Raw genomic sequence first — 25,747 nt, forward strand, 5'->3', positions numbered from 1 at the left:
TAAAATCTATTCACTGAGTGTGTTTACCCTGGCTTTCATGTCCTTAACTGTTGTTTTCTTCAAAGAGATAGGATAGTAGCGGTTTTCCTCTTTTTTGAATTGTTAGCTTTTGATGAATTCACTGTGTTCTTTTATTTTGCCAAAGGGCTTTTTCTTCCTTTTTTTTTGTTGAAACCATTTTGCTTATAAGCCAGCATACACATGGCTTTTCCCTTTACAAATTATTTTGCTGTGATTAAAAGTATTTCTGTTTTCCCCAAGCATGATGGACATGGCCTGTAAGGAACCACTGACCCCTGCAATTTGCACTTCTGTAAATGGGTTCTTCAGGAAGCTCAGTGGTTCAGTTTTGTGGGTTGGAAACATCTAGTAGTTGTAGACAGATGGACAGGAGAACATGGCCCTCAGTATAGGAGCCTGGTATCCTTCTGCATGACCAGCAAAATCCAGTGACAGATGAAGGAGAACATTCTTCAGTTTGGAGTCAGATTAGCTGTGAACTACAGAATAGTTTCCGCCAAAGTTCGATAAGCACGTGAAACTGAAAAACAAAGCAGGCCATTTCATATAGCAAAATAGTAACAGTTTACTAAGAAACTTACAGACTGGGAGGCTGGCCCTGGGCAGCTGAAGGACATCCAGAGAAGGGCTCCACACCACCCAGGGAGTTGCAGGGGGGGTTGTAGCTGGTAAAAACAAGAAAGGCACAGAACCAAGTTTGGATTTGCAAGATGGTAAACATGTTTCTTTGAAGTTACTGGTATGTAGCTGGAGTGGTTTTAATACAGATGGCTCTCATGCGTAGAAATGTGCACATGCACATTAAGATGCACCTGTGGGGGTGGGGATGGGAGATGGAGGGGTTCTCTTACATAGGAATTTATGGTTTCTCTGGTTTATGGCCTCAGAAAAATCTAAGATATCAGTGATGCTTCTGGGCAATGGCCTCCAACTTTGTGACCGTACACACTATGAGCAAAAGTATATTGAACATAGATCACTCTCCCCTCCAACATATGTGTTAAAATACTCACTTAAAAATTATATACAGATCACCATATGTAGTGGTATAAAGAATTATATTTGGTGCCTCGTCATGCTGCCCAGCCTAGTTATAAGTTTTCCTTTTAAGTGACCACCCCAGTTAGCCCAGCCCCGCGCATAACTGCAGTTAGCAAGGCCTGCACCTCTGTGTGGTTTGGAATGATAAAGACCACCCCCTAGTTTCTCCAAAAGGCCCCTGCCTCCTCCTCTTTTTTTTTTTTATTCTGAAATAAATTCAAAGTTATATGAACAGTTGCAAAAACAATACTAGCCCCATACCCAGAATTCCATCATACCCTGACCCCCTCCCCCGATAGCTCAATCCACCAACTTTAACATGCTGTCCCATCGCTATTTCTTTCCCTCCCTCCCTCCCTCCCTATCTATCATCCATCATCTGTTGCTCTGTCTTCTGAACATATGAGAGTTAGCTGCACATATCCTTGAACATACACTATAATTCATGTCTATACTTCCCATGAAAAAGAACATTCTTTTATGCAATCCCATTAAGCACAGCTAAGAAGTACAAGAGATTCAACAATGATACAAAGCTTACTTTCTATATTTCCTTTTCCTTATGTCTCAACTGTGTCCCTTTGAGCCTCCTGTCCTCTATCCTCCAATCCCATCCAAGTTCATCCTTAGCATTCAATTGTCATCTAGTTAGACTGTCTTTTTTTTTTTTTTTTCAGTTGTGGAAACATATATACAGCCTAAATCTTCCCATTCCACCCCCTCCCTAGCCTTCCATTAGTGGCATTAATCACATTTAGAATGTTGTAATGCTCTTTCCCACCATCCATTACTAGAAATTTCCCTTCACCTCAAACAGCAACCCTACACTCATTTCTTAACTCCCGTTTGCCCTTTCCCCCATTTCTCTTAACCCAAACTCTACTTTTCATCTCTATGGTTATATTCTCTGATAATTTCTTTGTGTTTACTGTGGGGCTTAAAATTAACCTCTTAAATCCATATCAGTCTTGTTTTTCTTTGATACCCCCTTCACTTCAATAGGACACATAAACTATGTTCCTATACTCCTCCATTCCCCCACCTTTATATAGTTGTCTAAAATTACATATTTTACATTGAGTTCAAAACCACTGATTTGTCCTTAAAGTTTGTGTATTTTATATCATGTAGGAAGTAAATAGTGGAGTTACAGTTCAAAAATTATTGACTTCTATTTGTATTCCATTGTGGTTGGAGAATGTGCTTTGAGTCTATTCAATTTATTTTTTAAATTTCTTGAGGCTTGTTTTATGTCCCAGCTTATGGTCCCTTCTGGAGAAAGATCTGTGATCACTAGAGAAAAACGAGTGTCCTGGTGATTTGGGATGTAAGGTACTATATATGTCTGTTAAAATTCTCTATATCTCTTTTTCCTTTCCCTGTCTCTCTGCCGGCAGGGCTCCTCTCAGAATCTGAAGTAGGGCAGGTCTTTCATCGGCAAAGTCTCTCAGCATTTATTTGTCTGTGAAAAATTTAATCTCTCCCTCAAATTTGAAGGAGAGTTTTGCTGAATAAAGTATTCTTGGTTGGAAATTTTTCTCTCTCAGAATTTTAAATATGTCATGCCACTGCCTTCTTGCCTCCATGGTGGCCGCTGAGTAGTCACTACTTAGTCATATGTTGTTTTCTTTGTATGTGGTGAATTGCTTTTCTCTTGCTGCTTTCAGAACTTGCTCCTTCTCTTCAGTATTTGACAGTCTGATCAGAATATGTCTTGGAGTGGGTTTATTTGGATTTATTCTATTTGGAGTTCGCTGGGTGTTTGTGCTTTGTGTATTTATATTGTGTAGAAGGTTGGGGAAGTATTCCCCAACAATTTCTTTGAATACTCTTTCTAGACCTTTACCCTTCTCTTCCGCTTCTGGGACACCAATGAGTCTTAACTTTGGACGTTTTATTTTATCTATCGTATCCCTGAGATCCATTTCAATTTGTTTGATTGTTTTCTCCATTCTTTTGTTCTTTCATTTTCTGTTCTGTGGGCTTCTGGGACACTGAGATGTTGTTCAGCTTCCTCTAGTCTTGTATTGTGAATATCCAGAGTCTTTTTAATTTGGCCAACAGTTTCTTTTATTTCCATAAAATCTTCTATTTTTTTATTTACTCTTGCAATGTCTTCTTTGTGCTCTTCGAGGGTCTTCTTTATGTCACTTATATCCTGGGCCATGGTCTTCTTGATGTCCTTTAAATCCTTTGCCATGTTTTCGTTCCTCGATTGTAGTTCTTTGATTAATTTTGCGAGGTACAGTGTGTCTTCGATATTTTGATTTGTGTGTTTGGAGTTGGATTCTCCATATCTTCTGGTTTTATCATATGCATTAAGATTTTCTGTTGTTTTTGGCCTCTTGGCATTTGTTTTGCTTGATAGGGTTCTTTCAAGTTGTAAAGAAAAAGAGATATCGATCTAATTTTTCAGAAACACAGTTTGGTGATGTACACTTTCTCTAACTAACCAGCAGATGGCATCTGTGAGTCACCTTTATCCCTCAAGTCAGTTCTCAACCTTGTTCCCGCGGTGTGTGGGGAAATGATTCTTGTGGGTTCAGTTGGAGAACTCAGTTTGAGTGTGTTGCTGGAGCCATCAGCCCTGAATGTGGGGTGTGTGTACGGGTGGCCAGGGAGGAAGGGCAGTTTTAATGTTCAAATCCCCCAGGATCCCGGAGATTCAAGGCCGCCACATGAGTCTAAGCCTTCATTTCACTTCAGCCCCAGACCCTCTCTCTCGCTGATCCACAAAGCACTGGACTTGGCGTAGCATCCCTGGGTTCTCCGAGCGGATCCCCCTGCCCAGCCGCGCTCCTCCAGGAGCTCAGCCGAGGGAATGCTGTGCTATGTCACTAGTGCGCGCCGTCCCTCAAGGGAAGCCCCAGGCTGCCGGGCTGTGCAGCAGTGCGCTCTCAGCCTGAGGCAAAAATGGCCGAATGGGGCGTCTCAGCCCCCTCCTCCTCGCACAGTTTCTTCTTCCCAGCTCCGGGACAACTGGTGGGGCTCTGGGCTGTAGGCACGGCCCTGGGCAGGAGTTTATCCAGCCCTCCGGGGAGCCAGCTGCTAGCCGCAGGGTTTCTTTCTGCTTCTGGCTCTTGCCTCCATTCCCCCGGACCCAAGGGTATCTGCTGCGGGCTATCTTCCTGGCCAGATACCGAGAGGCTGGCCCAGCCCCCTCTTGCTGTGTTTTACTGCGTCGTTCCCACAATCACAGCTGGAGCCGCTCCTGGGTTTTTCCCTTTTTTTTTTTTTTTTTAAAGGAGCCAGCCGGTCTCCAAACACTGAACCCTGGCTTGCCCAGCCCGCCATGCGGCTGTGGGTCTTCCAGCCAGCTTACTCACTTGTTTCAGAATGCCAACTCCCAGTTTCACCAAGTATACGGCCCTTCTGGAGCTAGGAGCCCTCGTCCAGCTGGCGCATCGCTGTAACCGGTATTCTAGGTCACTTTCTGGTTTTTAGCTAGTGTTTTTCACGGAGGCATTTTTTTTGCCCTGTCTCAGCTAGCTGCCATCTTAGTTTCTCCCCCTGCCTCTTCTTTAAATGCCCCTCTACCGCTCCTACCCTTTTCTGTCCCATCATTTACTAGCAAGGCAGGTACTCCCATGTGGTTTGGATGATAAGAAGCTGCCCTCATCTTCTCCAGACTGGCTCTTGCCACTTCTGCTTTTCACGCCCTATAGATTGGAACCTCCCATCCCCAGCGTCCTTGGGAAAATCCTACCCCTCCCTCCTGGGTCACAATAAAGGCAAGACTGAAGACCCACGTGTGCTCCTCTTCTCAGCCCTTCTCCAGGGATCCCCTCGCAGGAGCCTGGGTTGGATAAGTCAGGGCCCCCTGCAACCCTCCTGTTCTCCCCTCTCCTCCTCCAAGCTCTGTCACCTAATAAAGCTGTCGTTTCATGTATTCTTGGTGGGCTGGCTATCTGTGTTTGCCCCTATTTCTCGAAGAACCTTCACATGACATCGGAAACATCATACATTCTAAAGCAAATTTAAGACAAGATATTGAAAAGAATGGGGAAAAAATACTTGAAAGTATCTATTGTCTTGCTATACCCCAGAAGGCTGTCTTCCGTGTCCCACTTTGGAGAGCACTGCTCTTGGGGCTGACATGGACACAAAAGCCCAGGTTATCACTTTTGACTCTTATTTCTTGTCCCCACCCACCTACTTTTGGGTAGAGTCTGGAACTGCTGGGATGTATGTTCTCAAATTGGTGGTGCCAGCTGGGTTCATGAGGGCTGGGACCCCTGCGTTGGTTTTGCTGGCCTGGCTCGAGCCCTGCTGCTGTTGGGGCTCAGTCTCCCATGTCTAGTAAATGAATGGGGCTGGAGGAATGCAGGAGCCTGCCCCTTCCAGAGCCACAGAGCAAGTTCTGCACTTTGCCAAGAGCATGGCTTAGAAGGACTTGGTGAGGAGGGTGCAGGAACGAGACTGCAAAGGTCAACACCAGCAACTGAATGGATTAACAGCCTTGATCTGCTGTGTTTAGGTTAGGTTTCATTTTGCCTATAAAGACACATGTTTTCCTCACCAGGTTCTTCACTCAAAACCCAGTACATAAAGGAAGTCTCCAAGATCAAGATGAGAGGTGTGGTCAGCCTCGCTTTCCAATTTCATTTATTGCTTTGGGTCCTGCCCCTGTGTGGAGAGACTGGTGATTTCCATTTGCCTTCACTGAGTTCATGCTGGCCATCAGTTGTTCTTTCCAGGCTCTCTAATTCAGGGTCACTTAGTGAATCCTGTGTTTCCCTTCCTGCAACTGTGCTTCATCTGGGTTGACAGGCAGCTTAGAAGTCAAATAGTCCTCAGCAAACTGACTAGAGAAAGGAAGGAGCAGTTGGTTTGCTTTTGTCTGAGGGGTGGTTTTTCTGGTTCTGGGTTGCGGTCAGTGCCAATCAGGGAAGGCTGTACCCGCCCCCCTGGGGGAATCCTGCTAACCCCCCAGAACCCCTCAGGAGCCCGCTGGTTTCAGGCAGCCATCAAGCCAGGATTTGGAAGTTGGACATAGTCTTGTAGGACCACTGCTTTATAGAAGTTAAGGAGGAGCTGCAAGAATTTTGAAAACTCCTGACTATGCTTGGATAGTATACTCCACATCCTCTTTCTTGGTTCCTTTCCCATAGCTTTAGGCACTAGAATGTGAGGGCACTTATTGAGAAGTACATGGCTCACTGGCAAGGATGATGGCCTGGGAGTCACAAATCCAGCGCTCTAGTCTCAGTCCTGCCTTAGAAAAGTCAGGGAGTATTTGGATCGCTTTTTCCTGAGCTGTGATTCTAAGATTCTTTGTTTCCGTTGTTCTAAGTCTACACGTATTTCCACATCCCTTTAATCTCTCATCACAGATTAGGGTCACCAAGTTTATTACCCTTTAAATGTGGTAAGAATTTATTTTCTTGTTCCACCATCCTGATGCCAAATTTCAGGTCTAAAGTGGAATAACATTTGCCTTAAACTTCAGGACCCTTGCTTCTCCTTAATCATGCTCTCCAGTTGGAACCACTGAATTGGTTTTTATCAGTATTGGTTTTCCCAGTGTTTACTTCAAGTACAGTGTCTGTTCGTCAACTTTCTGGGTTTTGAAAATCAATCTGTGATGGAGATGAATCGTATCTTTTTATTTTTCTTAGTGCAGAAAAAGCTCTTTGGATTGAAAAATAAGTTTCTTCTAGTAATTCTCCCTCCTGATTCCTCTCCGCTTCTTCTCAGCATCTCTAAATCTGACCAGTGAGACCAACTGGCAGGATGATGGATCATGTAGAAGAATTAATAAAGGCACAGAAGCCAAACAAGGGTTATCTTTGAGGATGTTGATGAAGGTTCTTAGGGAGCTCTCTCTCATCCTTTGGAATACGTTGTGTTTTAGAATTTTCTGTTTTGGTTTTAAAACCTTACTTAGTATCACTCTTTTATGGTGGGCATTAGTAACCTCATTTTAAGGCTTAGGAAATGTACAGGTCTGGAGATGACTGAGAAGAAAGAATCTTAAGTAAGTTTCTATATGCTCTCTGTGAGGCTCTGCCCCATTCTTTGCTGTATCTTCATTGTACCCCCTCTCTCAAATGTTGCTGCTTCATTATCTGAGACTATTTCTCAAAACAGAAATTGCCTGTGTTCGTGTAAAGATGAATGAAATGGGAATAGTGAAATGTTTAATAGAACCTAAATCTAGGGTGTGAATTAACCACCGATCCTAGGAGAGGTTTCAGTGTTTCTGCTTTCCACCTGCCTGGAACAAAGAGGAGCCACTTGTATATTTATTCAGCATTGCTGCAGTCTGGAGAAATTTTCCTCTGACCTTTTCTTCTTCGGAGAGCTTTCTGGTTTCCGGCATTGTGTTTGAGTAGGCTGATTACTGAAACAGGAGAGGCAGACAGAGTGCTTTGAGCCCCTGCAGGGGCTCCTCAGATTACCTGGGCCCAGTGAGGGAGCTCAGAGTGCCTGCTCTCTGACCCGGGGACTCAGGCACTGAGAACCTCGGGAGCTGGTTCAGTGGTGAAGGCGGCAGATGGAGTTCTGGTTCGTAAAATCTTTGGGAGCTTCAGTTCCCCCCAACCAAGCCCAAAGCCAAAAAAATTCACAGCACTGTTGAATTCTGTAGACTTCCTGGATCTTGGGCAGTCTCTTGTGCTGATCTAAAATCTAGAGTGTTCCCTGGTGGTCCCCCTCAGGGAACCATGTGCCCTGTGAAACATTGTATCGTCTGGGAAGAATTGTTTGACAGACCAGGGAAAGCTTAGTCCAAGTAAGTCCCATGAACTTGGCCTGATCCCCTCAGGGAGTAAGTGGCTTTACATATCCTGAGGGAAGTATTTGTTTTTATTTTTTTTTTAAGCAAGCAATAAATTGTGGAAAGTATAGGAAATTCGCATAAGCAAAAGTACAATGTTACTTTCATACATAGTTCTGCCACCCCAAAAGTGGCCATGGTTACTGTATCACTGTGTGTTCCTGGACTTGTTCCTGGGCATGTATCCGTGTGTGCTTACACACATACCTGAGGTGAGCTGGCGTCTCCTGCATCCTCTCCAGATGCACTAAACTCCGCAGGCACATGATGCATCGGAGCCCTGACACAGTGGCTGAGGGGTTAGGGTCTTGCTTCCTCCTGAGTCTTTTGGCCTCTGTGTCCACCTGTCCTGAATTTTATCTCACAAAGTTCAGTCTTTTCATGAATTCCTACAAAAATATCTATTGGGGGACTGAATTATGTTCCCCACAAACAGGTTCAAATCCTAACCTCCAGGCCTGTGGGTATGAATCCATTTGTAAGTAAGATCTTTGAATACATTATTAGTTAAGGTGAGTCAGAGTGTGGATGTGAACCCACTTGTCGGTAGATCCTTTAATAATGTTTTTAATTAAGATGAGGCCAAACTGAATGAGGGTGGGCCTTAATTCAATGGCTCAAGTCCTTATAAGCAAAGGAAGTTGAACATTGACATAGAAAAACCAGAGGAGAAGCCAGCGGAGGAGAGAGAAGGCTGTGTGATGGAGGTAGAGGTGCACTTACAAGCCAAGGAACTCCCAGGATTGCCCACAAGTCACTGCCCAAACACTGCAGGCTCTGGGAGAAAGTGTGGCCTGTTTTCTGGGCTTCTAGTCTCCAAACCATGAGCCAGTGAATTCCTGTTGTTTAAGCCAACCCGTTCTGTGGCATTTTTCATAGAAGCCCTGGCAAACTAAGGCAATATCCAAATAGTCCTTGAGTTTCATAACATTATTAAAGATTTTGCACATTAGCTGAGTGCACACATGCCCCCTCTCTCCCTGGAACAGCGCCACAGTGTTCTCCAAGTCTCTATGGGCGGAGGCCACTGCTCTCTGTCTTCCCTACTGAGACAGGTCTCTCCTGACAGTTGCTTAGAACTACATTTTATAGATATGGGACTTTGTTGTACTTTACTTCTTTATTCCTAGATAAATATATCATGAACATCTTTCCATGTCAATAAATTTCTTCTATACCATTTTTAATGACAGCAGTGTATTCCATTACATAAGCTTGGGTTGCACCCATAGAGTGTTTAAGTTATGCTGTATTATAGGACATGGAGATGGTTTCCAACAAATAGCCTTAGAGGTAAATATTTATGTGTCCTTAATTATCTCCTTGAAATAAATTCCTAAAAGTGAATCAACAGGGTCAATGACAATGCATGTTTTTGAGCCTTTTTATATTAATTACCAAAATTGTCTTCCGGAAGGGGTCTATTTCCTTGTACCCCAGCAAAATAGGAAAAACAGATCTTCCATTCTCCTGCTCCCTCATTCTCACAAATAAGAAAGTAACAAAGACCAAGGGCTTATATCTGATCAATAACCGAAAGTATGATGGAGCTATTAAAATAGTTAGAATTGTCCTAAGCTTTATTAGTAGACATAGGGTCTAAAACAGATTAGGTAATAGCTGGTGTTCTCTGTGCTATCACACCACACCTGAAGTGTTTTATTCTATTCTGGGCAAAGAGTCTTCAGAGATGCTCATAAATTAGAATAGGGCCAGATGATGATGACTCAGATGATGAGGGGGCCGGAAACACCGTCCAATGAGGAACACTTGAAATAACTGTGGATGTTTCTACAGAAGGCCTAGGAAGAGGGAATGGGATCACAATTCTAAAATATTTGAAAGGCTGCATACAAAAGAAGGTGAATACTAATTTTTTAAAAATTTGTTTGCGATTCTGGAGAGTGGAAATTACAGGGAAGCAGATTCTGTTATTATGCAAGGAGGCATATGTCATAATTCTAGCTCAGTCTGGTGAAATGGGCCCCCTTTTGAAACAATTAGCTGCCTGTCATTGGAAACTCTTAAACTGTGGCTGGATGTTGCGGATTTTAATGAAGAGATTTTTGCACATGTTTAGAGTTAATTAACATCTCTGAGTCCTTCAGAATCCGATGATATATGATGTCAGTGTTGGACTAGAGAAGCACGTGTTCCCAAAGTAATTGACTCGGTTATACCTAGGATGGGGATTGGGATGGTGGGTGAGATGGGCCTTGACTTATGCAGCCACCACCTGAAGGGATGCTCGGCAGAGGATGTGCTTGTTGAAGGAGTGGATGTACTAATGGGAACTGCACAGAACTGCGGGGCTGCTTTCCAGTGCTTTGCTTAAAATTCGTCCACTTAAATGTGAGTTGTAAGGTACAGTAAAAGAAACAATTGGAATAAGAAAGACCTGGATTTGAGTTGTGTTTCCCATCACCTTAAGGCCATGGTACGTTGGATAAGTCAGTTTAACTTCTGAGCCTCACTTTCCTAATTTATAAAATGGAAGTAGTAATAGTAATAATATACATTTTACAGGGCTATTGTGTGGCATAAATTGGGTATCATAAGAAGTAGCTGTCTTGTAAGGGCTGGTCAATAAATTCTCTGCTTCTCTCCTTCTACTTCTCTTTTGACCAAAGAATAGGCTTCCATTCCGATCATAGATTAATTTTGATATTTTTACTTACATTTGGGATGAAACAGGAGTTTGATGGAGATCATGTATAATAAACAAAATTTATTATGGTTAGAACTTATATCCCTCAGAGGACAAATGAAGAGTTTTTGTTTAAAATTTGGAGAAAGAATATATGAAGACTTCTAGATATCAAGCCAAGTATAGTACTCATAATGCAAATCAGCTAATGCACTTTATTGTTTGAGACTTTCGCACTATTTTTATAGCATAGGCAATTATTTTAAATATACTAAGAGTATTTTCTCTTCAATATCTTGATTTTTTTCTTAAATATTCCTTATAAAAAGCTCTTAATCATTTATTTGAATGTTCTATACTTTCATCCTTAAAAATGAATTGTGTAGGAGTCACAATTTCAGACAATCTCTCATGGAAGAACGAAAGTTCTTCTCATAGCAAACAAATATGCAGTGACAAAACTATCTGTTTTTAACCGCAGCACTATTTATATGTCTTTGTAATTTAAATGTGTATATTTATTTATAATCCTTACCCTTTTCCTGATCTTCTGTTTCATAATGTATCATTGTAACCTTCTAGGTAAAGAACTTAGGAATTTTTGTCTTTTAAGTATAGTAAAATTACATTCAATTTGAGAGCAACCAAGAGGTTAGAATAAATCTAGGATCTTTGTCCTCTGATTTTAAACATGTTCAATTTGCCTTCCTTGGCTGCTTTCCCAGGAAAGGTTGCTCTGTTTTACAGTATAGCTTTAGATTTGTTTAAACTGTCCTTCTCAGGGAGGAGTTGCAGCACACCCAGTGTAGCCAGCGCAGAATTCAGAAGTCTTAGATTCCACGAAGACTTCCAATTTCCTGGCGTAACGGAACCCCATATCCAAGGAAGACACTTGCCATTCGCTTTTCCACCTTCAAGCGATAGACTGATCCACTCTCTCCACAAGAGAAAATTCTTCTGTTGCCATGAGAAGAACTTCCGTTCTTCCATGAGAGATTGTCTGAAATTGTGACTCCTACACAATTCATTTTTAAGGATGAAAGTATAGAACATTCAAATTGGTCATTTGAAAGTATAGAACATTCAATTTGGTCAAAACTGACCAAATTTTCTTGAATGGGCATTGCACCTGACAGTTATCTAATTTAAAGACCACATTTATGTATGTGTCTCTGAAGAGTTGGGCTTCTGTGTATTTTGCAGTATTCATTGAAAATTCACGTTCATCAATTTATGTCATTTTCTAAAAAAAAAACTTTATTTTGAAGTAGTTTCAAACCTACAGAGAAAGTTGTAAAAATAATATAAAACAATACAGAGAACTCCAGTATACCTCTACCCAGATTAATCAGCTTTTAACATTTTGCCATATTTGATCAATCTATCATCTATCTGTCTTCTAAACGTTTGAGAGTAAGTTGTATACCTCATGCTCCTTGAACACTTATTACTGCCATGTACATTTCCTAAGAACAGGGATAGTCACTTATGTAACCACATTAAGTATAGTTACTGAGTTCAAAAAATTTAATGTTGCATATCATTACTTTTTTTTGCAGATTTTATTAAGATATATTCATTTATCATTTATTCCATCCAAGACAATATCTCACAGTATCATCATTTAGTTGTGCAGCTCTCGTCACACTCACTTTTAGGCCATTTTCATTACTCCAAAAATAAAATTATCAGACACCAAAAAAGAAAACCCAAAACACCGCATATCCCTTATCTTCCCCTATTATTGACCCCTAGTATTGGTGTGATACAGCAGTTATTGTTGATGAAAGAATTTTAAAGTATTACTGTTAACTATAGTCTGTAGCTTGCAGTAGTTCCCCCCCACACACATAATCCTCTATTATTAACTCTTTGTACCAGTGTCGTACATTTGTATCAGTTCATGCGAGTACTTATTTAAATTTGTAGTGTTAATCGGTAACATACATGACTCTAGACGATCCCTCTCAACCAAAAATCACCTACAATACAACATTATTCCTTATATTCTAACAAGCTCCCCTCACCCCTTATCTATTTCCAGACATTTTAAGTTCAAAATCATTATACATAGTGAACATATTATGTTACCACTCCCCCTTCTCTAACTTCTGTCTATTTGTAGGTATCCTATATCCTACATGTTAAGACTCTGAGTTTACATATTCTAGTTAGTTCATATTAGTGAAATCCATATCGTTGCTTTTTAAATATGACGTTTATCGTTTGGAAATGTGGTGTTTTTTTAAAGTTAAAACTTATCTTAACAGTTCATCCAAAGGCAAGCAGTCTCCTGATTGTAAAAGGGTCTTTTCCGAAAGTTCTTTTGAGGACTGGTTATCAGGAGCCTGGAGTGAACTTTCCCATTAAATGAGGCTGTGAGTGGTATTTACAAACCTGAATCAGCCAGAACATGCTGTTTCACTGACCCCACCTCGAAACGTCGTCTTCTGCTAGAGCCCCATAGCTAGCACAGCTGGCCCAGGGGCAGTGCACCCAGCCAGCCCTCCTGCCCGTGACCTTGAGCATCGCTGCTGTCTGCCTGCTCTTGGAGGCACTTATGAACCATATGTGGTCATAATTGTGGTCTGATTTTCCTGCTTGAGGAAGGCTTTGGTATTCTCTTGCCTCTTGCAGAGGTTGAAAGAGTCTAGATAAAAAAAAAAAGATCCCCAAACTATACTGGGAAGAAGATCCTGAAATGATAACCATAATACAAGAAATTGGTGAGTGGGTTAGAAGGAGAGAGAAAAAAATGGATTTGCAGAGGTATAAAACTGTAAAGCTTTGTTCTGCAGAGGATAGCAGGTATGATCTAGGGAGTATTAATGGGGAGGTTTGCTAGATAGGTCAGAGATGGGGAAATAAAGAACTTGGGCAGGCCTGGTGGAGCCCTTTGGATAGTGGCTGGGCTAGAACAGTGGAAAGGTGGTGTCCCGTGGGCCAGGCAACAGATGGAGGTGGCAGGGAACTGACTTCACAGCAACCAGGGGATTCCCCTTTCACCCGTGGGGGTCCTGAACAAGGTGGATTTATCACATTTATCAGGCTGGTGTGCTCATGATACGGTCTGTCACTTCGGGTTCTAACTCTCCTTGCTTAGAGGCAGAAGAGTTACCCCTTCCCTTCCCTCTCCCTGACTCTGGGCATTTTTTTTTTTTTTTTTTTAAATAGCCAGATGGGTAAGAAAAGTGGGCTGTGCCTTTTTCACCTGACCCACCGTGGAAAGCCTTCGGTGCTGGGAAAGGATCACTCTTGCTGTGAGTCCAACTTTTCCCTGGACTGATCTCTACTCAGCATCAGAGATGAGAAATAAAGGGAAGGTGTAAAGGAGAGGAAAAACAAATTTCAAATAATGTCAGGGGTCTCTGAGAATAGGGTCGGAGTGAGTGGAGACTTGTGAGCGATGCTGAATAATGACAAGAGCTTTCCGGTATATTCGTTTCATTATTGAACACCTGTTGTGCAGCAGGCTCTGTGCTGGGACCAGAGAGGCCTGAGCCTGGTGATTTCAGTGCACTGTGTGGCGAGCATGTGCTGTGGGGAGGGAGATGGGCCACAGCGAGAGAGGAAGGCTGAAACCATTCAGAGTTCAGAGCCAGGTAGTGACGGAGAGAAAGCAGAGCTTACCGATTTCCATTTGGTTTCCATCGCCTTCTCTACCATGGAGATTGATCTGCAGACTGAAAAGGGTACCACAGACATAGTGAGAGGGATATGCAAGCCTGAGGCAGGTGAAGAAATACTGAGAACTCATTTTAAATTGCTTTAAATGAATGTGTCGCCAAGTCCTGACAGATATCAAGATGGGGCACTGCAAGAAGCGACAGATGTGTTTGTGGAACCGCGGTCTGTGATTTCTGGGGAATGACAGTAAATGAGAGACATCCCAGGAGAGTGGAAACAAGCCATACTGCCTCCATTTTCAGCAGGAAGTAGAGTTGGGTGGATTGGAGTGCTATCCTTGGCTGAATTTTAAGTGAAATTATTAAACAGAGAGGTGAACACTTAAGAGGCACTCTAAAAATAGGTTTATATAAAATTGTGGTTAGGATGGAGCTGTATGTGAGGAGAAGGGAAGGGCAGTGCCTTCAGGAAAGGCTGTGGCTGGAGACACCCAGAAAGGCCTCATGGAGGAGGCGGCATGGCAGACGGGTGGCAGCGTTCATGTTGATTGGAGGACGAGCTGGCTGGAGGAGCAGAATAAAACACAGTGTCATGAAACAGGGACCAAAGTAAAGCTTACCTTTCAGGATTATTATTTTTACGATATTACAGGATTTTTATTTCTAAGTCCACACAGCATCAGCTATGCATGGATAGATGGGAAGACCTGGTTTAATAACAGTTCACAGGTGAACCATAGGGAGTTGAGGGTCAGAACTGACAAAAGCTGTAATTAGATCTTTGCCATATTAGTAGACACATAGCAACCTAACTGGATGGTCCTGAGCTCTGCTTTTCTGATCTGGTGCTTCTGGCCCCTTGAATTCTGCTGTGGATCCTCACTGAGGAGATTGGAATTGCTGGAGGTGACAGAGCAGGACCACTCACCCTGGAGATGAGCAGAGATACCACATCACAGATCCAGGGCTCCAAAGAGCTAGGCTGGCTTGGAGAAGAAAAGACGTGGTTCCCGGGGGCACAGACACTGACCTTCCTGAGCAAGGGGGCAGATGTGGCAGTACCATACTCTTCTCCTGGGACCTCATCCTGCAGCCTCCTTGCTTTTAGGTTTTCCCCTGTGCTTATCCTTCTGCAGGCAGCCAGAGTCAAATTCCTAGAGTACAACTTGGTCACGTCACTCACTCACTCAGAACCTTCTTGCTCCCCAGTATGGAGAGAATATAGTTCAAGCCCTTCAGCAAGGATTATCAGATTCTTGGCTTCTGGCTACAGGATACCTCTTACCTGGCCATGCTCTGACCCCCTGTCTGCCTACACCAGGGACCCTCTGCTTGTTTGTCTTGGTCTCTTCCTGCATGTTAGTCCCTCTATCCAAAATGCCTTTTCAGACACATTCTTTCTGTGTCTGGCCAGCAACTATTCATGCCCCAAGACCCAACACAGCTGCTTCTCTGGAACATTTTTTTGGGTTCCCCCAGCTCCTGTAATACTTTGTCTTTTAATATACAGTTATTTCATCAAGGTCATTGTTTGCATTTCCTTCCAGCTAGGTGTTAACCACTCAAGGTCAAGACAACACTCTTTTCGGGTTTTGTATGCCTAGCTTGGGGTTGGGGTTTTACCCATACCCGGCTCTTCTCTCCAACTTGGGGAAAATAGAGGGAGTTGGATTTTTTTCCTCTAAAATTAAGTACTTGTTCTCAGTGAGTTTTCCCAAAATAGAATGGCTGTCTTATAAAGTAGTAAGTTCTCAAGGACTGCAAATATTAGCAGGGACAAAGTTGCCTAGATGTCCTTGAGGATTTTTCCATCCCAATGATTGTGAGAAGGTAGAAGCATACTCTTGCCATACTCCATCCCCTTCTGGGCAGGAGAAAGATGGTATTATGGGTTGAATTGTGTCCCCCTATTAAGTCCTAATCCCCCATCCCATGAAGGTGACCTTACTTGGACATAGGATCTTTAAGGATGTGATTAGTTAAGATGAAGCCAAACTGCATGTTGTGGACCCTGATCCAATATGACTGGCTTCCTTATGGGAAGAGGGGACTGAACACAGACAGAGACCCCGGGGAGAAGGCCATGTGAAGATGGAGGAGACAGAGGTTGAAGTGATGCTTTTACAAGCCCAGGGATGCCTTTGTGGTGCTTTGTTATGGCAGCCTAGGAAACCAAGACAGTGTCTGCATTTGAGGGCACTCGAGGCTGTGTGGCTCGCGCTGGCCCTCCCGGTGGTGTGGAGAGAGGGGAGAGAGGCGAAGGCAGGTGCCCCTGGCCGTCCCACTCCTGTGGATGCCTCGGTTCTGGTACTGCCCAGGCCTGCTGCATCCTCTTTCCACTGACATCACCTGTGCTTCTGAACAAGCTTTCTCTTCTCTCTTTCCCTCCTCCCCCACCTTGAAACATGGCATGTCACACATTTTCCCCCTGCCTGAAGCAGAGAATGACTTTGAGTTTTTATTATTTTTTCCAGGTGTTTCCTGGGAACGACAGATGAAGTGGAAGGATAGGGGTGTAGATACAGGTTTGATTATCCATGGGTCCCCCCACCCCTTCTCATAGGCACTGTAGGCAAGCAGGTGGAAGGCGCTCATGGGTGACGAATGGGGGGTGAGATTAGATGCATCTGTATGTCCTGACTCAGTTGTTCACTTGGGCGAGTCCTCACAGGAACCTGGGGATGAAGGTGAGGACCCCTTTAGTCCTTACTCTTTTCCAGTGTTCCAGACACTGGTCAGGTGGAGAGGTGGGGCATCCACGTGGCGGCCAGGGAGGAAGGCGGCTTCCTGTGGCCTCTGGAGGGCCCAGCAGCTCCCAGAGGGCCCTGTCTGAGTAAGGAGCATAGGGGAGTTACAGCAGGGAGGCAGGGACCCTGTGTTTGTTTTTGCCCTAACAATATCAGTGAATTCCATATGGTCATTAATATTTAGGGATAACTTTGGTTTTCATTATTTCATTTAATTTTCTCAACCACTTTGGGAGGTGGAATATTATCCCAATTTTATAAAGACTGGAGGGGTCAGTGAGCTGAGCCCATGCTCAGGCTTTGGACTTTGCTCCCTGTGGCTTTTTTTCCTTCGTTTGTTTCAGCAGCACTGCTGCTCCCTGTTGAGTAAACACCAGAATGTGCTCCCCTGAGACCTGGGTGGAGCTCAGAGCTGTCAGTGACACTGGCAGGGGCCCCAGGCCTGCTGATACCCAGCTAGTTTCCCCGCTGATTTCCCACCAATGACTATTAATCTTCTCATTAACACAGGAGGTTGACTGAGGATGGATGACAGGCTTCTGGGGTGGGCCCACCTCAAGGGAAGTGTAAGAAAATGTCTGGAAACAAGTGGCACGAAGTCTGAGAGTAACAGTCCAGGTTAGAGGGAAAACAGCACAAAACTGGGAGTTCTGAAGTAAAGAACAAAGAAAATTTCTTAGTGTCTTAATGGACCAAAAGATGTGGACAAATCAACAGCACAGTAGTAGTATTTTTAGGAGGTAATATGAAGCTGTGTTTTTGCAGAATAATGTGCAGACTTTGGGTTGCTCTTTTATGACCAGCCTCATGTACTTTAGACCCATGATGATTCAATTAAGCAGCAAACGAGTAAGAAAGTGTTTGTTGTCGTATGTGTCGATTGCTTGTGGGTCAGTGGGTGGGAAATAGCAACAGAACATTATTGATCTGTACTTTGTAAGGAGCTCATTCATGATCCAGTTGGGAAGATATGAGTGAGGAAGAAGCCTGTGGTGCTTCCTGGGAGGGCTGCCTGGAGGAGGAAACCCCCCTGGGCTGGGTGGAGTGAAGGGCTTCTTGGAGGACATAGACTTAAGGATGGGGAGGCTTTGGACTGGGCGTGTGAGTGCTGACTGCGTGCATGTGTGGACGCTGGTGTGTGCTTACAGGAAGGAGGAATAGGGAATTGTGTGAGGTTGCCTGAGGGCTCAGTGTGGATTCTCTTTCCAGCCCCAGTAGATCATATGAGGTCTCAGACAGGTGGCTTGGTCTGTCTGCACAATAATAATCAATAACCTTCTCATTTTTACTCACTCGGAAGTTCAGTGACCGTTAGAGAAGTGATCCATACGGTTCCTCCTGAAGCTTCAAAGACCACATCTAGGGGAAGTCTGAAAATAAATTTCCTCATAAATATTTTCATAACCTCATTTAATAAACTAGCTGTTTTAACAGCTCTTCTTAGGATAATGTTCTCTTTCTCTCCTCGTGTTATTTAAATACATGTTTTTGTTTTCCTGTCATCCTTGGAGATGATACTGGTTTCTGCTGTCCCATGTAAATGTTTATAACTTTGAAATATTTTCCAGTGACTGCTTCTGCTGAGCTTAGTTCGTTTTCACTAGATTTTTTTTTTTTTAATTTGTAAAACTCTTAATTTCCAGTGCTCTTTCTAAAGATTTTAAGGAGGTGACAGAATTAGAGGATGATTGGTGAAAGTTATTTTGTTAAAAAGTCAGTATCCTCAGACATTTTATTTGTTATTTTGATTCTTTCTAACCTCTCACTCACACCCATTGAATTCTCAGTTATCTCTAGATGTGGCTGCTTTCCTTTCTGCATGGGATTGGATTGCGATGTAAGTTTTCTCCAGAAGCTTTGCTATCCCTGCTTTTCTGCCTTTTGTGGGGTGGCTCCAACCCTAGCAATGTATCAATTACTACAATGGTTCTGTAGGCCAGTGTTTTTGAAACTAGAGGTTTTGACTCATTATTAAATTGTAAAGCCAATTTAGTAGGTTATATCCACATAAAAATAATTTGTCTGTTCATCACACATAGTAAGGGTAAGTATTGTCTTGTGGATCTTCTGTTTCAGTTTTTTGTGTGTGTATGTGTTTGCATCGTGACATGTGGGTTCTAAAGTAAAATGCTTGTTGTACTCAAAACACATTAAAAAGCCCCTGCTGTGGTCTAACATATTGTTAAGCTTTTGTAAAAGAAAAGCCACTTGTAATCTGTCTCCAGTAAAATGGTTTTGTGCCTTGGGGAAGTTAATTGCCACCAGGCACAGCAGGGGCCACCAGAGTCCTGTTAAGGATGATCTTGTATCAAAGGAAGGATTCGTGGTGGGTTCCTCTAGTGGGTTCATACAGCCTTTGGGTATCGAAGAGAGAGGATCTGTCTGTCTGTGAGGTCTCAGAGGGCTTCTCCTAGTTTACTCTTGCTTTTTGGATTTTAGCTCAAATATTACTTCCCCAGGGAAGACTTCCCAGATCACCCTGGTCTAGATCAGGTTCCTCTATTAAATGCTTCTGTACAACCACATTTCTCACCACCAGAGCACTTAGTTCAGCTTTTAGTGAGGTGTTTATCAGTACAGTCGTTTGATAATTGTCTGTCTTCTAGAATAGGAACTCCCCAAGAGCAGACGGCAGGCATGTTTTTTTTTTGAGCTATCATGATGCCTAGCACACCGTCAATACTTCATATGCACAGACGGCTTGGGTCCGAGTCAGGGACACTTTCAGCCCCATGGTGATTGGCATTATGCCTCTTATGGTGTCCTTTACCATGATCAGGTCTTGCTCCAGAAAGGGGATGGGGGTCTCATAGCACAAGGAATGGGCAGGTGGGAAAGGGTTCAAGGCTCCAGAACTCATCAGAGGCCTTGTAGCCACTGCTGTCCCCACACGCAGAGCCACCCTGACCAAGGCTGAGCTGACCCCCCCTTCTTTCTGTCCCTAATATTCCAGGTGAGAAGCAAGTAGGGCGTAAGCCGAATGATAGATGGAACGTCTCTTGGGTGGTGTTCTCTTCTCCAGCTGTCCGTGGGGTTCCACTGTCGAGTTCCTTGTTGGCACATAGCTTTTTTAGGCCGTTAAACAGGTCTGCTGAAACTAGCTCATTTAAATTCTGTAGTAGGCACAGGTGTTAAAGACTTTAGCTAAGACTTCATGGTCTGTTTTGTATTAGTCTCTGAAAGGGTGGTCTAAATGTAGTGAGAAGTAAGGGCTGATTGCTCTTTATCACAATTAGCACAATTCGGTGTTTTTTTTTTTTTGGTTTTTCTGCTTTGTGCGTAAGAACATATGAGGGTGAAGGCAGGAAGATGGTAAGAGTGAGGGAAAAAAATAAGTGTTTTTAGGATTGTCTTTGCGTGAAAAACATGTTTCCAAAACATGTTTTGGAAATATTTTATTTTAGGTGGAAGAAGAGGCCAACAATTTTGCTGTCTCCTGTAGCCAGACATTTATCAGGGGAATGGTAGCGTGGCCATAGCCAGGGAGCTCGTGAGCTCTGGAGCTGATTTCCCATTTGTGAGGCTGGACCTCTGTGACCCTGAGCACCATTTCCACGGCAGCCAGCTGTGATGAGATGGGGTTTTGACCTCGCAGGACAATTGCAACAAGAAGCATATGAGCTTTTAGATAGAAATTTTACTCTGCCGCCTTGAACAAATCACATGTAACTGAATCTCAGTTTCCTTGTCTTATAAATAAAGAAACACAACATTCTCAACATTCTGTTGATGGTGTGCTGTGGGATTTATGTTGGGCAAGCAGATATATAGGTACACATGTACACACGCTGTGATTATAACCACAGTGTTGACCTTAACTAAGTAAAAAAAAACAAACCAAGGTTTGGCATGCTGTAGAAGAACTATTGCCTTCACAAGTTAGTCCGAGCCATATGGCTGTCAGCAGTCCTGTCTTCAGCTCTCTGATCTTGACTTTGACTGCTCAGTCCTTGCATACTCTTCTTAATCAAACTGTCCTCCTTGCTGATTTCTGAACAGGCTGAGCTTGCTGCTACCTCAGGGCCTTTGCTTTACAGTTCCCTCTGCCAGTGACGCTCTTTCTCAGAGTGCTGCATGGCCCAGTACCTTCCTTTGATAAGGTGTCTGCTAAGTCATTTTATTAGAAATGAGTTTTTATCAAACCACCCCACATAAAGTCCCCAGAAAACTCTGTTCCCATTATACAGCTTTTTGTTTCTTCATAGCACTACAACCACTTGAAATTTCGTAACAACCTTGAGTGAAGGGTTGTGTTTCCTTTTTTTTACTATTTTCTTTTCCTTTCCTTTTCTGAGTTTGTTTTGGTCTCTGCTGTATCCCAGGAACTGGCACATCGTAGGTACTCATTAAATACTTGTCAAATAATGGGTTTAACACTCATGAAGAATTTTTTTTCTTTTGTTTTAGGAAACTGTTTCAAAGAATCAGTAACTTACCTCAAGATTGTATGGGGGCAAGAAGTAAGCAATGACTTAAACCCAGGGTTGACATTGCATTGAGTTTTCTCTTTTGCTTCCTAATGCTTTTTCCTTCCACCTTTTTTCTTTCTTTTAATAAGCATTGATGCCTTTGCTCATGTCCCTGACTCTTCATTTGTTATGCCCCGGCTTGCCCAGGCTTTCCCAACCCCACATCGCCCTTTGCTCTAGAGTCCATTCTACCTGCTAACTCTGCCCCTACCCCAGGTGCCCGATAAAAATGTCCTGGTCCAGTGGTCTGCTCTTGGAGAGCCTTGCTCTTTGCATCCTAGAACAGCAGTGACTAATCTGATAAATGGGTTCGGGCTGATATATCAGTAGCGGGACCAGGCTGCCCCGGCTTCCGTTTCCATCCAGGAAGAGGAAGGGTGAGCTGAGTGGGTTCTAGGGGATGGCCATTGACCCCTCCCCCCCGCCTGTGCATGCCTGGGAGTGCCTGCAAGATGCACATGCTCTCAGTTTTCCTCCTTGTGGTGTCAAATGTGATGTCAGCTGCAAGAAGTACCCCTGAGGAGATCTCACTGGAAGAGTGTTTTAATATCCTGCTCTTTGGGGATGTTATTTCTGTGTTGCCTGATGCTTTCTTATATGATGGAAGACCTTGAGTTTAATTTATGCATCAGCTTTTCCACTATACTTGAGATGCTTTCTGGCATTACCATAATCCCTGGAAAGATGGGATGAAGCAGGTAATAACTCCTTTTATATAAAGTCTAAATGGTGCTGTTCCAGTTTGCTAATGCTGCCCTTTTGCAAAACATCAGAAACGGATTGGCTTTTACAAAGGGGGTTTATTTGGTTACAAAGTTATAGTCTTAAGGCCATGAAGTGTCCGAGGTAAGACATCAACAAAGGGTACCCTCACTGGAGAAAGGCCATTGGCATCCGGAAAACCGCTGTTAGGTGGAAAGGCACATGGTTGGCATCTGCTTGCTCCCAGGTTGTGTTTCAGAATGGCTTTCTCCAAAATATCTGCATCAGCTTCCGATGGCCATCTTCAAAGTGTCTATCTCAGCTGCAGCTGCTCTTCAAAATGTCACTTTCAGTTGCTCTCCAAAACGTCACTCACAGCTGCTCTGCGTCTGGGTCTGGGTGGCTCTTTTTAAAGTACTTCAGTGATCCAATAAAGACCCACCCTGAATGGGTGGGGCAACACCTCCATAGAAATAATCCAATGAAGGGTCTCACCCACAGTTGATTGAGTCACATCTCCATGGAAACATCCAATCAGAGGACTCCAATATAATCAACACTAATATATCTGCTCCCATAAGAATGCATCAAAGATAGTGGTGTTTTGGGGGACATAATATATTCAAACTGGCAGAGATGCCATGGTTACTGTTACTTTGGCAGAGAATTTCATTCACTGGATAAATATTTGAACTCCGAGACATTTAACTTTCATGTTGCAAACTGAAAGCATGTAGTTTTCTACTTTCTGGAAATAGTGACTTGAAGATGTGATATTTGCTAGTTTGTTAATTAGAATTGCATAATGGGAAGATCTGGACACCATTTCTTGAATTAACACTTTATTATTGCATTCTCTGTACTGAGAAATCTTGGTCTTATTTTCCCCCTTGTCCCACAGTCTCTGCTCTTCGTCTTCTAGGGAAAGTTCGGTGGCAGGACTTTAATCAAGAAGCCTATGTCGGAGTAACGATGGTCCGGTCTGGGCAGGATCCCTATGCCCGTAACAAATTCAACCAAGTGGAAAGTGATAAGTTGCGAATGGACAGAAACATCCCTGACACCAGACATGATCAGTGAGTAGATAATGGAGCATCTGCCTAGGATTACATTTGCTTTTGCTTGGGACATGGGGAAATTTTCTGTTACTCTGAGAAGCTGAACATGGGTTGTACCTTTACAGGGTCATAGGAGTAGGAAAGATTCTCAAGCATATGGCACTGCAACTTTACCCCACCCCCACCCCCCCCAGGAAGTAACAGGACCATTTAAAATCTGGATCTATTCCTCTAGATTTCCTACAGAAGTACATGGAGTCTATGGCATGTTGAGCCAGAGTGTGGTGGTCAGAAAGGAAATGTTGGGTACTTGCTTCACAGTTAGTGATCGTTTATTTTTTGTAATTCATTCACAAAAAAAAGCAGAGTTTTCTTTCCATGGTTTACACATCATTGAAAGGAAAAAATTCTAAGTTCCTGCTCATTGGGACAGCATAGACTGGAAGTGTTCGAGGGACTAGAAAGGGGAAAGAAACAAGCCAGCAGTGGCTAGATGTTAAATTAAGCAGGCACATAGGAGACAGGAAAAATAAGTTGGCATTTGCCTCACTCTGCTATGAAAAACGACTCTTCTGCATTCTTCTATTGAGTCTTTAGGGATCTGAGACCTTAGAGTGGAGGGTACACACTAGTTTATTAAGCTCGACTCAGGAGTCTCCAGACATTAAATGTGTTTTGTCAGTGCTTATCGGAAAGTGATATTTATAACCCCGATTGTCATCCAATACATTTAAACCTTATTGATAAATTACCCCTTGATTTGGAGTTTATTCAAGTTGGAGTTCTTAGTGGATTGGTCATGTTTGAGATTATTAAAAAACAAAAGAGCCACGTTTTGAGGACTTTTGTTTTCCTGGCTGCGTGATAGGTCTACCTGCCCACTAAGTTACTTTTGCAGCCATTAATTCGTCATTCAGTGTAGCTAATCAGCTACTTGGTGTCAGAACTTTGTGCTCAGATCCAGTGATTGCAAGCCACAGGAGTCCTTGCCCTAGTCTGGCTGGTAGACATGACAGGGGCGCCCACAAGGTGGGAAAGCTGTGCAGCACTCTGGGTCTTGGGCAGTCTTCGGAGTAAAACCATCAGGGGCACCCAGGAGGACGTCAGGTTGGCCTGCGGGTGGCAGGTCAGGAAAAGCTCCAAGGAGGGTAAGTCTTGAGCTGGAGAGTTCCAGGAAGAAGAAAAGTGAAGAAGGTGTAACACTGGCCTTCCAGAGACTGTCTGATTTTGCTGGTTACATGCAACATGGTATCTGATTTTTCTGGATGCATGTTTCAAGCGATTAAAGACGAAGGTCAGCCCAGCTGAAGAGAGACAGAAGGCCAGTTGAATTACCCAACCACACATGCTAAGGCTTGGCTTCACCTTGTAAGTTAAAAGCATAAATTGGAAGAGAAATCTTGTCTTCTCTCCACCTTCAGGGAACTTTATTAACAGTGTGGGTACCAGTTGATTGCCAGGTGCTCCCTTCTCTTAAAAGCTTTCTTTGGGTTCTAGTCAGCTCTGTTTACCCATAAGCAGCACTAATACTTAAGAAGTATGTAACTTTACAGTTTTTAGGGCTGGAGAAGTTTTTAATATATAATTCATATAATTTATATACTGTGCATAATATTAAGAGTTTCATCATTTTTCTAAATCCAATATAGAAGATTCTTACCTTAATGTTTCCTATCATCCACTATTTTTAAAATTTTTTCTAGATTTCTTTTTCTTACTAGAGCAGTTGTAGGCTTACAGAAAAATCATGCAGAAAATATAGAATTCCCATATACCCACCCACCCACATACACTTTTTCCTGTATTAATTTTCTTTTTTTAAAAGTCAGCTTTACTCTGTCCTTACGCTGTTCTCCTGGTTAAAGTCATCATGGTTAAGTGTTAAATACTGTAACTAAAATAGGGGTTACCGATTTGGGGTTCAAGGATCCCTGGGGAGCTCCTGAGTGGGCTTTGGAGCTCTGTGAAAGCCTTGAAGCTTGATGTGAGACTGCAGGTTTGTTGTACATACCTGTCTTTCTGGAGAGAGGGTACACTGTGTTTTTCAGACGACCCCAACTAGCCCCTCACCCCACCCCACCCCCGCCCTCCCTGGGCATGGTCTTTTGTCCCAGCACTGTGTCAAATGCTCTCCACAGCTCCATTCACTTGGTCCTCACGGCTCTTTAAGGCAGACACTAACATTACTCCTATTTTACAGAGAGGGGACCAAGGCACTAGACATTTTTAATAACCTGCTCAGTGATAAAGCACTGTGGACTTAAGGCTGGAAAGGGTTAATATGGCTTCTAATAGGGGCTTGACCTAAAGTCATTGGAGTCAAGATTCTCAGGAAGAATCTAGGTCAGAAATCTTTAACTGGTGACTTGAATTGACTACTTTGAATTAAGTCTCCATGAGGTGGCATGAGTTTAAGTTCACCATTGGGTTTAAGAGCTAGTTTTCCCACTAAAAGTCTACCTCTAGATACTTGTCCTTAGAACTGAGAGAAAATAGCGTCCCTTATGAGGACTCAGGGGTGGGCAGGGATGCTCAGTGCTGCCTTCCTCTCGCCCCTCGAAACTCCCCAAAACTATATGCATATTTTTTCAAAGTTTCTAAAATGTGAATTTGTCCAAACAGACAGATCATGCTGGGATGTATTTTAGGTGGGTTTAA

The 25,747-nt window shown here is 43.2% G+C and overlaps 1 protein-coding gene across 2 annotated transcripts in view; it reads left to right on the forward strand.

The window, feature by feature from the left end:
- The window catches only part of GALNT2 (polypeptide N-acetylgalactosaminyltransferase 2), a 219,112-nt gene that overhangs the window by 108,952 nt on the left and 84,413 nt on the right, over positions 1–25,747 (forward strand). For both annotated transcript variants that reach the window (XM_037820840.1, XM_037820843.1), the window contains exon 3: positions 22,954–23,107. In XM_037820840.1, coding sequence (XP_037676768.1) covers positions 22,954–23,107 — 154 coding nt within the window. The remainder of the gene's footprint in view (positions 1–22,953; positions 23,108–25,747) is intronic.

The sequence above is a fragment of the Choloepus didactylus genome, chromosome 2, assembly GCF_015220235.1.
Source record: "Choloepus didactylus isolate mChoDid1 chromosome 2, mChoDid1.pri, whole genome shotgun sequence".
Lineage (NCBI taxonomy): Eukaryota > Metazoa > Chordata > Mammalia > Pilosa > Megalonychidae > Choloepus > Choloepus didactylus.